Here is a 13650-nt window from a genome sequence, read left to right as displayed (position 1 = left end):
TTTATTGGAGAAAATCTTGCCTATAATTCTATAAATAGAAGTGACATTCCAAAAATGTCAGGCATATCTTTTTTACACAGATTATGCAAAGTTTAGAATTGTATCTTATCCCGTTAGTACAGTATATAATAGTGGGTCTGCTGCTACTTTCTGTTTTTAAGGCGTGAGGATTCAATCTTCAAAATGGGAACACCTTGGAGGTACAGATCCTTATTTGGTAAATTACTCGCTTCCCTTTCTTTTACTTTGTCCTGTGGGCCATATTGGCTACTTTTACAATGACTTTTTCAAGTAATGTCTGAATTTTTACATGCAAATTCAATATTTATGGTAAAGATGGTGTCAATTGCTGATATAAATCCTGGTATTCAAAAAGCTAGCAAATAAGGCATCCGGTTCCCCCCACCACAAAAAGTACCTTCTGTGGATAATTTAGTGGTTCCAGTTCTGTTTTAATGAGGGAAAGCACAGCACTTTTATTGATCACAAATGTCTTCTGTGTCTATTCTTGAAAGCCCCGTGAGTATTTCAAGAACAAAACCTATAAAACGGGAGTCCCCAAATATTTCCATGCTTCATAAATTTGGGACACAAGGTTCACGTTGGAAAGTTACTGGCATGGTTGGATAATGACCTAGCATTCACACATTTGGTAAGGAGACTGGGCATAAGAAACTCATCAGTAGTATTGGATTTAGGGAAGCTACTGGTATTCTTACTGAGCCCTAGACTGTAGTGAAATTTTTCTGGGTCCGTCACCTGATTTCAGATGCTTTGGCAGTTTAGACATGCTTTTGGTACATATTTCTTTCAGTGGCTCATTCTGTCACTACTTGGCTCATTTTCAACCCTTTTGGTGTTACTATTCCACAGTGAGGAATAGTGGTACTAGATTTTTCACTGTAGAGCTTTCGACAACCCAAATGCTGCGGTGCCTGGAACTTTTTTTTTTTTTAACAGGCACAGCTAATATAGCTAGTATAGTCTTATTTTTTAATATTGCAAAATGTCAACATGGTGTACACTTCTTTTTTTTTTAAATCAGTTCACTAATAGGCTCTCCATTAGAAGGAAGGGTTTTGCCCATTTCTGTGACCAGACAGATATTTGTGTGGTTATGGTTTAATTAAGGGTTTGTTTCTTTTACCCGCTGGAGTGAGATTTGGAATATTTATGCTAGCGTAGGCAGAAAAAGATGCTGCGTCATTGTCACTAAGAAACTTAGCTGCATCTTCTGAAATATCAATTATGAATTTTCTCAACGTTTCTGAATAGTTTAAATCTGTTATAAATATTACTTTGTGCAATATTGTCGTGTAGTTATATGCATATTAGCACAGTATAAAGGTCACTGTTTTGAACTGATAGAAAAGTAACCATCAGAAAATACTGCAGTGATTAGTTAGAATCTGTATTATTATTCCTTATATATATGTATGTATATGTATGTATTGTTACAAAAGATGAAGACAATTACAGAAACATTTCAATTTAAAAGCGTTAATTTACAAATTGGAAGTGGTAGTAAATGTTTAGTAATCTGTGTAAATAAGGTATTAGAGTGGAAAGCTTTTTTATGAAAGGTAATGTGATTCATGCAGGGGTGTTTTTAAATCTTGGGTAACAATTCAAAGATTAACAGAAAAAAATATCATCTTAATTTATCAAGGCTGGTTTTTAGACATGCCCTGAGTTCCTCGGCTTTTGTCACATAAAATGTTTGGGTTTCTTGACCGGAAGAATTTCAGAGAGTTTTACCAGGCTGTGCAAAGTAAAATTCTTCTCAGGCCACATTCTGTTTCAACACAGTTTTGATATTTACAATAATCATGAGCAACGTAAGCAAATATTTTCAGTTACTCTTCACTCTTTTTTCTTGTCTTCCAAGATCCCATTTCCCCTTCTCCCACTTGCCATCCAGCCGATGCCACCAGGCATCCTAGCTGGTCATTGCTAACAAACAAGGAGACTGTCTCCTGACAGCCAGCACTGTGTATAATTCACTCAGGAACCAGCAAATCTGCAAAGACCTTAGAATCAAAAGCAAACCTCCGTTTTTTGTTGTTTTTTTTTTGTTTGGGGTTTTTTTTTTGTGTGTGTGTATGTGCATCTTTAAAGCATTCTACCCACACCTCCAGTATAAACATTTTAAAGTGTAAAACTTCTTAGGTCATGTAGTTACAGATTTCATTGTATCTTAGAATTACGGTAGAATGGAAAGGGAAACATTTAGCTTGTATCGTGTATCTGGAAACTCTGAATGTCCTATGTGAGTATTAGAATTTTAATAGCATGCTTTTAACAGACTGATGAATAATAAAGCAGGCGGGCTTGAGTTTCATACTGCTTTCAAAACCGTATCCTAGGTAAGTGAAACAAATCCAACTTTTCTAATCACTGAATCACTTGGTTCTGTGAATTGAGACATAGACCAGTTCTACGGTTCCCTCACTTGTAAGGAAATCATAGCAATTTTGAACTTTGAATTTGATCTTCCTCTTCTGTATAAACCCAGTGTGTCAAAGTATTTTTGAGAGATTACTTGCTGAATGTGGCTGCTTATTTTATTTGTAGAGCAGGACAGGAAAACATTTCTTGTGGAAAGGACCTGATGAAATGAATGTTCTTCACCATACTAACTACAGTCTATTAAGAAAGGCATGACCGGGATGTGATTCTTCTGAGTACCAAAAATATGAATCCTAAGTGTGAGGACTTCCTCTTGAACACAATCCACAGTTGAGTGAAGAATGCAATCTGTTTGAGGACACTAAAGGTGAAATCAAACTTGGGGATAACTTTTAAATTAAGATAATGAAGAGGGGGGGAATGTAAATCTTACAGTGACTATTACTATTCTTTCTAAAAAAAAAAAGTAGTAGAAATCAAGTAATTGTCCTGTCCTTAATGTATAGAAGACCTTGAAGGGAAGCTGTTTATTAGTTATCAGAGCAGCCTGAGTCTTGAATTTGGTAAAATTGCTCAAATGCCAAGTTTTCTAAATCCAAAGGATCCTTGTCTGAGCATTTAATTCATATGCCTTAACTTATTAAGTGCTTATTTTTAGTCTGAGATCTTAGTTGAACATGAGAATGACCCTTTTTCCTTTTAAAAGTAATTGGAGATAAAATACTAAGGTGAGGAAGAAGACACATATGTGTAGGGAAAGCAGCATGCAAGCAAAATTGTTGCTACTGAAACTCTAGGGGAAAGATCTTATTCCAGCTAATTTTTGACGGTTAAGCAGTTCCGTTAAGTTCAGTTAATTCAAACCAAAATAAAACTTTGCTTTTGTTCCCTTTCTACCATTCTGACCTGCCTTTCCCTTTAGGTGAAGCATTTATAATATATAAACTGGCCTATTCCAACAGAGTAAAATTGAATCCAATAAGTGAATGAAGTGACTCTCCAACTTGTATTGTCTCTCCAAGAAAATCAGCAGCTAGTGCGTGTATATGACTCTCTGGCATTAGACTCTTTGTCCACATTTGCCACTGAAAGGTGTATTCCCATTAATAGGTAGCTTAATCCATGTCTTTGGTAATGCTGTTTGGTCAATGCCACAGGATAAATAGAACTTTCCTGGCTTGAACCACTACTAGTCTCAAATTCAAGTTTATGGTGAGAATTTTATTTTTATAATACAGAATGTAGCCATATTGGTCCTTCAGTGGGTAGAGGTAAACATTTTTCTTCAGGACCTGAAAAGGGGACCTTTTCTTATCCTGAAAGCGCATACTGCAAATTAAAATGTATGTTTTTAAGAGCAAGTGTCTTTCCATAAATATTATGGCCTTCCCACATTGTTCATAGATTTTTTTTTTTTAGGACTCCCTTGTGCATGTAGTTGAGGAGTATCACTTCTCTTATTATAGCACTTTTCAATTCTCTAAAAAATACTTATGTACTACTATCACATGTTAAACTCCATGTAATAGTGTTTTCTGTGACTCAACACCATTTTTATCGGCAGCTAGGACTTTTTTTTTTTCCCCCCTGTGGCTTTAATTTATCTAAGAGGTCTTTGCATATAGATGAAATGTATAATTTGCCTGGAGGACTGTTTGCATTGTGCGGCCTTAGTATGTTTATTGACATTAACAGGTGTTTTGAAGAGGTTTTTAATTAATAGTGTAAGCCTAAATCTTAAGCCTCTATGTGTATAATAATCCTTTAACAGTGCATTTCTTTTTGTAGTTGACTGTCCAAGCGTGTTAAACTGTTAAGCTATTTCTTTGTAAAATAGTACAATGGAATGCATAGAGTTTTTTTTCCTGTAAAGTATTTTTTTAATAAACAAAGTCTGATTTGTCCTTTACTAAAGTCTGGTTATTTACATCACAAAATGAGCAGCAGCAACTGTATCCCAGCGTTTTCATACTAAGGGTGGGGGACTGATCACTTCAGAAAACTGGCTGGCATCAAGAGTTAGAGGGGCTAACATTGATCCCATGTGCTAATTGTGTACCAGGGCTTCTACTAGCGCTGGGTCACTCGGGAGCTCAAATCTCCCCACCGAGTGGCTAGGAGGTGGTGTTCTGAAAACTTATATAATTTGTCCCAAAGTGTACAGTGTTTTGAAGTAGGTTTGCTGGGTCGGGGCCGAAAAACAGCGTTGTACCTAAATGCTCACAGGTAACGGCTAATTTAGAGTGAAGAGGAGGTCCTGCACAAATTGGATTGTTTCATTATTTTCCTCCTCTAGACTGCAAGCACGTTGAGGGCAGGGACGCGTCTCCCACCTATGTTTATATTGTACTTTCCTAAGTGCTTAGTGCAGTGCCCTGCACACAGTAAGTGGCTTGATACATACCATTGATTGTCCAGGTTTCCTGGTAGGATCTGCAGGTAGTTTGATTTCACTTTTAGTGTCCTCCAATTGGATGCTTCCCTCAACTGTGGATTGTGTGAGACAGTTTTCGTGTTTAGGGTTCATATTTCTGGTAACCACATCTCATGCCTTTTTCAGTACACTTTAGTTTGAGAAACATTCTATTCATCAAGCCCTTTCCATGAGAAATGTTTTCCTGTCCTGCTCTCCAAGCGAAACAAGCAGTCAACCTATATCAGATTACGTGCCTAATTCAGTGATCCACACGCAGTAAGTGCTCAATAAATACCATGGATTGATTGATTGAGTTTCTGCAGAAGAGGAAGGTCCGTGAAACCTTCTTTTGGTTCTGATGATTTTGACAGCTGTCTACATGTTTTGTTTGGTTGTCTGTCTCCCCCTTCTAGACAGAGTACTCATTGTTGGGTAGGGACCGTCTCTATACGTTGCTGACTTGTACTTCCCAAGCGCTTAGTACAGTAAGCTCTCAATAAATACAATTAAATGAATGAATGAAAGAATCTAGATGATGACCACACTCAAGTACAAAGATTACCTTATCAGAACACACTTACTTTTAATGCTCTTTCATGATAGCACTATCAAATTTTCATGCCAGTATTTCCAACTCTGCTCTCATTCTAAGATACCTCTTTTTTTGTAGCATGCAAAGGTTACCATGGCTCAAACACATTTCCCCTTTTCCCTCAAACTTTAAAATGCTTTGACTGACTTGAATAATAGAGATTAAAGTCCACTTCAACAGCTGTCTTTGATAATAGCACTAGATATTGGCAGCAAGCATGTGAAAGAATATTTTGAAAATGGTTTATGTACACAGATATAATTCATAACTTTTTATTAGTGATACCTATTTACATTGCTATTTGATCATGAACTTATCACCTTTGTTTATTCAGTTTTTTGGATCTTGGGAATATATACATGCACTTTCCATTATTTCCTGTGAGAAACTATAGTGGTCTGTCATCACACTGTTTTCATGGAACCAATTAAAAGGGCTCATGGGGTGAGTCCCTACATTCCCCAAACTGAACTCTATTTTAATAAAGATGGCATTTATTAAGCACTTACCACGTGCAAAGCACAGTTCTAAGCGCTGGGGTGGTTACAAGGTGATCAGGTTGTCCCATGGGGGGGGTGGGGGCGGGGGGGCTCAGTCTTAATCCCCATTTTACAGATGAGGGAACTGAGGCACAGAGAAGTTAAGTGACTTGCCCAAAGTCACACAGCTGATAATTGGCAGAGCTGGCATTTGAACCCAGGACCTCTGACTCCAAAGCCTGTGCTCTTTCCACTGAGCCACGCTGCTTCTCTAAATCTTTAGTAACCCAAAGTTGGAGAAAACAAATACTCTTCTCAAGTCCTTTCTCCTCTCCTGGGAAAAGTTTGCAGATTTCTCTGGGAATGTATGAATGTTGCACTAGTAACCAATTAAATTTGATTGAGACAATTTTGATGGAGAAAAGAAAACCATTTGGCATTGTTGCAGGTGGAGGTTGGGTCTTTCCATTCATCTCCACAATGAATTGCTTAACACTAATATGTTATTTACTATCATATGAGCAGTTCTCAAAAGAGAAGTTGGAAATCAGACCTCGTGCTCATTCAAAGTTACAACTAGCCAGTGATGTCTTTCCCCAGTAGATAAAAGCAATTTGTGAAATCGGAATGCAAAGTTGCATAGCAGGTGACCTGGTATTTAATGAAGGGGCATGTGCCAATTATAGTCTGACCTGATTAGATGCACTAGAGATGTTTGAGTACTTTTGGATGTGGCACTGTAGAGCCACAGCTGTTAAAACTTGGCAGTTGCTCCCTCTCACAATCTTGGGCCTCTAAGTGCTGCAAATTAATAGGATTGTGGTAGAAATTGTTTTTATTTCAAAATTCAACATTGTACCGAAGGGAAGGTCCTTGCTGTTGATATCACTTAGCGTCTTTTAAAGGACTCCAGTTGACCTTCGCGGTTGTGTGTCTCACTATGAAAACAATGGTCAGTTTGCTTCTTCCACATTTTGCCTTGGGGTTCATAAAAATCACGGGACTTGACTTTTGAATTGGCAGCCTTTTCTCGTGTTTCTCTCGTGTAGGTATGCCAAGTTAAGATGCCTAAAGACTTTGAAAATCCTTTAACTTTTTTTTTTTTTAAAAAACCCTCCACTTGTGAAAAGCTGCATAAAGAATTTGACTTGTTTCAGGACAATGCCACCGCCTATCAATCAATCAGTTGTATTTATTGAGCACTTACTGTGTGCAGAGCACTGTATGCTCTAAGAGTACAGTATAGCAGCATAGTGTAGTGGATGGAGCAAGGGCCTGGAAATCAGAAGGTCATGGGTTCTAATTCTGACTCCACCACTTGTCTGCTGTGTGATCTTGGGCAAGTCACTCTAATTCTCTGTGCTTGTTACCTCAACTGTAAAATGGGGATTGAGACTGTGAACCCCATGTGGGGCAGGGACTGTGTCCAACCCGATTTGTTTGTCTACCCCCGCGCTTAGTACAGTGCCTGGCACATAGTAAGTGCTTAACAAATACCATATATGTTTGTAAATATTTACTACTCTATTTTACTTGTACATTTATTCTGGTTTTTTTATTTTGTTAGTATGTTTTGTTTTGTTGTCTGTCTCCCCCTTCCAGACTGTGAGCCCGCTGTTGGGTAGGGACCATCTCTATATGTTGCCAACTTGTACTTCCCAAGCGCTTAGTACAGTGCTCTGCACACAGTAAGCGCTCAATAAATATGAATGAATCCCCCGTCTTACCTCCTTCCCCTCCGCACAGCACCTGTATATATGTGTACATATTTATTACTCTTTATTTATTTTACTTGTACATATTCTATTTATTTTGTTAATATGTTTTGTTGCCTGTCTCCCCCTTTTAGACGGTGAGCCCGCCGTTGGGTAGGGACCGTCTCTAGATGTTGCCGGCTTGTACTTCCCAAGTGCTTTATACAGTGCTCTGCACACAGTAAGTGCTCAATAAATACGATTGAATGAATGAATAATCATCGTCATGAGTTGGTAGCCATTCATTCATTCAATCGTATTTATTGAGCGCTTACTATGTGCAGAGCACTGTACTAAGCACTTGGGAAGTCACATCCCCTGCCTACATCCCCTCTGGCCTGCAAGCTCACAGTGGGCAGCGAACATATCAACCAACTGTTGTAGTGTGCTCTCCCAGGTGTTTAGTACAGTGCTCTGCACACAGTGCTCAATAAATACAATTGAGCCCAACAAAATTGAACTTGCTCACTAATGTATATTTGCAAAGCAGACTGTCTAGCAATATAACATGCTTTTGAGTGGAGATGGGCAAGATCCTTCCCTTCCAAACTGGTGACAGAGCCAGAGAGAGGTCACCATTAGGTGCCAGTGCTCCACAAACGGCAAGCTGCCTTCAGAGTGTGGTATTACTTTAAGGCGTTTCTGATTTTTGAAATTCCTTCAATCGTATTAATTGAGCCTCAGCTGTCCTGAGGAAACAGCCCCGTAGAACCACTTTCCAGGCCAATTCTGCTCATTCTGTTGTACAGTGCCCTGCACAGGGTAAGCGCTCAGAGAAGCAGTGTGGCTCAGTGGAAAGAGCCTGGGCTTTGGAGTCAGAGGTCATGGGTTCGAATCCCAGCTCCACCACGTCTGCTATGTGACCTTGGGCAAGTCACTTAACTTCTCTGAGCCTCAGTTCCCTCATCTGTAAAATGGGGATTAAGACTGTGAACCCCACATGGGACAACCTGATCACTTTGTATCCACCCCAGCGCTTAGAACAGTGCTTTGCACATAGTAAGCGCTTAACAAATGCCAACATTATTATTATTAGTAGTAATAAATACCATTCCGGGCCCATAGCTTTCATCATCATCAATCGTATTTATTGAGCGCTTACTATGTGCAGAGCACTGTACTAAGCGCTTGGGAAGTACAAATTGGCAACATCTAGAGACAGTCCCTACCCAACAGTGGGCTCACAGTCTAAAAGGGGGAGACAGAGAACAAAACCAAACATACTAACAAAATAAAATAAATAGAATGGATATGTACAAGTAGAATAAATAAATAAATAGTAGTAATAAATATCACTTGTTAGACTCCCACTGTTGGGTAGGGACTGTCTCTATATGTCGCCAACTTGTACTTCCCAAGCGCTTAGTACAGTAGGGACCGTCTCTATATGTCGCCAACTTGTACTTCCCAAGCGCTTCGTACAGTGCTCTGCACACAGTAAGCGCTCAATAAATACGATTGATTGATTGATTCACTTATCCCAGTTGTAGTTTGTTAACCCCAGCCTCGCCGAAAGCTTTGATCGTTTCTCCCCCTCGTCCCCCTTCTCCCCCTCGTCCCCCTCTCCATCCCCCCCACCTTACCTCCCTCCCTTCCCCACAGCACCTGTATATATGTATATATGTTTGTACATATTTATTACTCTATTTTACTTGTACATATCCTATTTATTTTGTTAGTATGTTTGGTTTTGTTCTCTGTCTCCCCCTTTTAGACTGTGAGCCCACTGTCTCTATATGTTGCCAATTTGTACTTCCCAAGCGCTTAGTCCAGTGCTCTGCACATAGTAAGCGGGTTCAGAGAGAATGACTGTGGCTGTTTGAATGAAATGAGCTTAACATCATTCGACTGCCTGGCGAAAGGTACGTTAGACACAAGTGAGTAATTTGGTCCATTTAACAATATGGACAGGTGTGACTGTGAGTGTGACTTTTAGTGAGTGTGACAGGTGTGACTTTTAGACTGTGAGCCCACTGTTGGGTAGGGACTGTCTCTAGATGTTGCCAATTTGTACTTCCCAAGCGCTTAGTCCAGTGCTCTGCACATAGTAAGCGCTCAATAAATACGATTGATGATGATGATGAATAAATACGATTGATGATGATGATCATTTGTTGTCGTTGGGAGGGAAGGAAGAGGGTTACGCCTAAGGGCTCGGAGCAGCTCCGTAGCATTCCGGCAGGAATTCCTTATCTCCCGTCGGGGGACGATTCTTCCCGTTTCTTCGGATTTGGGGTCGCCGCCCGTAGGCACCTGCAGCTGGGCCAAACCCACGAAAATCCGGGCCGGGAGGAGGTTGCAGTCGCCATTGGCAGGGCGGGCAGGAAGGCGGCTTTGCGCATTGGCGTCAGGACAGCCGCATCGCTCCCCAACCACCATCTCTCCTGCCTCCGTTGTTCCCGAAAAAAAGCAGCCGGGAAGGAACGGCGGGGCCTGTCCCTCAACGCAGCGTGGCGGGGACAGTGGAGGCGCCTCCCTCTGCTCAGTCAAGGCTCCCGGTGAGGCAGGCGCGGCTCCCCGATCCCCCCTTTAAGGGCCCGGAGAGACGAGCTGCAACGGCGGGGGCCTCTCGAACTTCCCCTGCTGCCCCCCAACTTCTCCCTGCTTGAGGAGAAAAAGCGGGGTTTAATGGCAAGCGCTTGGGAGGTGGAGGTTGTGGGTTCTAATCCCGCCTCTGCCAGCTGCGTGACCCTCTTTCCTCTCCCCATCCCCCCTGCCTTACCTCCTTCCCCTCCCCACAGCACCTGTATATATGTATATATGTTTGTACGGATTGGAGGTTGTGGGTTCTAATCCCGCCTCTGCCATTTGTGTGACCCTCTTTCCTCTCCCCCTTTCCATCCCCTCTGCCTTACCTCCTTCCCCTCCCCACAGCACCTGTATTTATGTATATATGTTTGTACGGTTTGGAGGTTGTGGGTTCTAATGCCGCCTCTGCCAGCTGTGTGACCCTCTTTCCTCTCCCCCTCTCCATCCCCCCTGCCTTACCTCCTTCCCCTCCCCACAGCACCTGTATATATGTTTGTACGGATTGGAGGTTGTGGGTTCTAATCCCGCCTCTGCCAGCTGTGTGACCCTCTTTCCTCTCCCCCTCTCCATCCCCCCTGCCTTACCTCCTTCCCCTCCCCACAGCACCTGTATATATGTTTGTACGGATTGGAGGTTGTGGGTTCTAATCCCACTTCTGCCAGCTGTGACCCTCTTCTCCCCCTCTCCATCCCCCTTGCCTTACCTCCTTCCCCTCCCCACAGCACCTGTATATATGTATATATGTTTGTACGGCTTGGAGGTTGTGGGTTCTAATCCTGCCTCTGCCAGCTGTGACCCTCTTTCCTCTCTCCTTCCCCATCCCCCCAGCACCTGTATATATGTATATATGTACGGATTGGAGGTTATGGGTTCTAATCCCACCTCTGCCAGCTGGGTGACCCTCTTTCCTCTCCCCCTCCCCACAGCACCTGTATATATGTATATATGTTTGTATGGATTGGAGGTTGTGGGTTCTAATCCCGCCTCTGCCAGCTGTGTGACCCTCTTTCCTCTTCCCCTCCCCACCCCCCACCTTACCTTCTTCCCCTCCCCACAGCACATGTATATATGTATATATGTTTGTACGTATTTATTACTCTATTTGTATATGTTTATTTTATTTTGTTAATATGTTTTGACCTCTGTCTCCCCCTTCTAGACTGTGAGCCCACTGTTGGGTAGGGACTGTCTCTATATGTTGCCAACTTGTACTTCCCAAGCGCTTAATACAGTGCTCTGCACACAGTAAGCGCTCAATAAATACAATTGAATGACTTTGGGCAAGCGGTTTAACTTCCCCGTGCCTCAGTCGCTTCCTCTGTAAAATGGGGGTTAATAATAATAACAATAAATAATTGGGGAAGCAGTGCTTCTGAGCCACAGTGCTTCTCCAATAAGGCTTTGAAGGGAGGTGCAGGGGAGAGAGAGAAATTGTTACTAGGTGACAAGAGCTGTTCTAAGCGCTGGGGTAGATACAAGGTAAGCAGGTTGTCCCACGGGGGTGGGGTGGGGGGGACTCACAGTCTTAATCCCCATTTTAAAGGTGAGGGAACTGAGGCACAGAGAAGCCGAGGGACTTGCCCAAAGTCACACAGCCGGCAAGTGACGGCGCCGGGATTAGAACCCACGGGCTCTGACTCCCAAACCCACGAGGCCACGCTGCTTCACAGATTATAGATTAGATTAGAGAAGCGGCGTGGTTCAGTGGAAAAGAGCCCGGGCTTTGGAGTCAGAGGTCATGGGTTCAAATCCCGCTCCGCCACTTGTCAGCTGTGTGACTTTGGGCAAGTCACTTCACTTCTCTGGGCCTCAGTTCCCTCATCCGGAAAATGGGGATGAAGACTGTGAGCCCCACCGTGGGACAACCTGATCCCCTTGTAACCTCCCCAGCGCTTAGAACAGTGCTTTGCACGTAGTAAGCGCTTAATAAATGCCATCATTATTATTATTATTATTACGACTGTGAGCCCCAAGTGGGACAACCTGATTGCCTTTGCATCTCCCCCAGCGTTTAGAACAGTGCTTGGCACAGAGCGCTTAACACATACCATTATTATTATTATTATTATTATTAATTTCCCTTTGTCAGCCCCCCCTCCTCTCTTTCCTTTCTTCCCCTTCCTCTCCCCTGGCCTTGCTGGCGCCCAGGGCTCGGCGCCGGCCTCGCTGGCCCCGGCGGGCTGCGGTTGCCGTAGCAACGGGTCGGGGGGGGGCCGTGGTTTCCATAGTAACGGGGCCGGCCCCGCTCTCCTCAGTGGGATGATGCGGCGCTTGGGCCCAGCCGGGAGGGGAGGAGCGAGGACACGCAGTTGAGCGCTCAACCGCCGCGGGGGACGGGTAGGTCAAGTCTCTGCCCTGCCAGGGTGGCCCAGGGCTGGCAAACTCCATCATCATCATCATCATCAATCGTATTTATTGAGCGCTTACTGTGTGCAGAGCACTGTACTAAGCGCTTGGGAAGTACAAATTGGCAACATATAGAGACAGTCCCTACCCAACAGTGGGCTCACAATCAATCAATCAATCAATCGTATTTATTGAGCGCTTACTATGTGCAGAGCACTGTACTAAGCGCTTGGGAAGTACAAATTGGCAACATATAGAGACAGTCCCTACCCAACAGTGGGCTCACAGTCTAAAAGGGGGAGACAGAGAACAGAACCAAACATACCAACAAAATAAAATAAGTAGGATAGAAATGTACAAGTAAAATAAATAAATAAATAGAGTAATAAATATGTACAACCATATATACATATATACAGGTGCTGTGGGGAAGGGAAGGAGGTAAGACGGGGGGGATGGAGAGGGGGACGAGGGGGAGAGGAAAGAAGGGGCTCAGGAAAGAAGGGGCTCACAGTCTAAAAGGGGGAGGCAGAGAACAAAACCAAACATACTAACAGCCAACTCCCGTGCCCTCCCCTCTCTCTCCTCTCTCCCTCAAGCAAACCCACCCCACATGCCTCCCTCTTCTTCCAACTGCCCCTTCACCATTGGATTCACCTGAGGCCCGCGCCTTTGGCCTCTGAAAGTGTGTCCCCTCCCCACGAGAGACATCTCCTCAACCCCTTCCACCACCTGGCCCCGTCCCCCACCTCGTTTCCCATAACAAGGGCTTTAGCTATCCCACTTGGTTTTTTAAAAAAATCTTCATTCTTATTTCAGTGAAATCCAGACCTCAGCCCGGAAACCCAGATGGCTTCCAAAGAGAGAGATGCAATATCCTGGTACCAAAAAAAGGTAGACCCAATGTCTCGGCTGTGTGTGGTGTCTTTTCCAAAAGTAGTGGCATTTTCCCAAAATACTCATTCAGTCGTATTTATTGAGCACTTACGGTGTGCAGAGAACTGTACTAAGCGCTTGGTAAATACAAATTGGCAACATATAGAGACGGTCCCTACCCAACAATGGGCTCAATCAATCAATCGGATTTATTGAGCGCTTACTGTGTGCAGAGCACTGTACTAAGCG

At 43.0% G+C, this 13650-nt stretch overlaps 2 protein-coding genes across 4 annotated transcripts in view; both read left to right on the top strand.

Annotated features, from left to right (window-relative positions):
• The window catches only part of RSBN1 (round spermatid basic protein 1), a 53007-nt gene extending 48735 nt beyond the window's left edge, over window positions 1-4272 (top strand). Inside the window, 1 exon segment of the mRNA XM_038748777.1 lies at window positions 162-4272. Coding sequence (XP_038604705.1) covers window positions 162-167 — 6 coding nt within the window. The 3' untranslated portion in view covers window positions 168-4272.
• A 5770-nt stretch (window positions 4273-10042) lies between these two features.
• Window positions 10043-13650, top strand: part of PHTF1 (putative homeodomain transcription factor 1) — a 44876-nt gene continuing 41268 nt past the window's right edge. The window contains exons 1-2 of one of the 3 annotated variants that reach the window (XM_038748986.1): window positions 10043-10148; window positions 13345-13419. In XM_038748986.1, coding sequence (XP_038604914.1) covers window positions 13375-13419 — 45 coding nt within the window. In that variant the 5' untranslated portion in view covers window positions 10043-10148; window positions 13345-13374. Of the gene's footprint in view, window positions 10149-12433; window positions 12517-13344; window positions 13420-13650 lie in introns of those variants that run through there. The other 2 variants (XM_038748985.1, XM_038748987.1) reach the window with 2 other exon arrangements.

The sequence above is a fragment of the Tachyglossus aculeatus genome, chromosome 7, assembly GCF_015852505.1.
Source record: "Tachyglossus aculeatus isolate mTacAcu1 chromosome 7, mTacAcu1.pri, whole genome shotgun sequence".
Lineage (NCBI taxonomy): Eukaryota > Metazoa > Chordata > Mammalia > Monotremata > Tachyglossidae > Tachyglossus > Tachyglossus aculeatus.
This window is presented reverse-complemented; position numbering and strand designations above follow the sequence as displayed.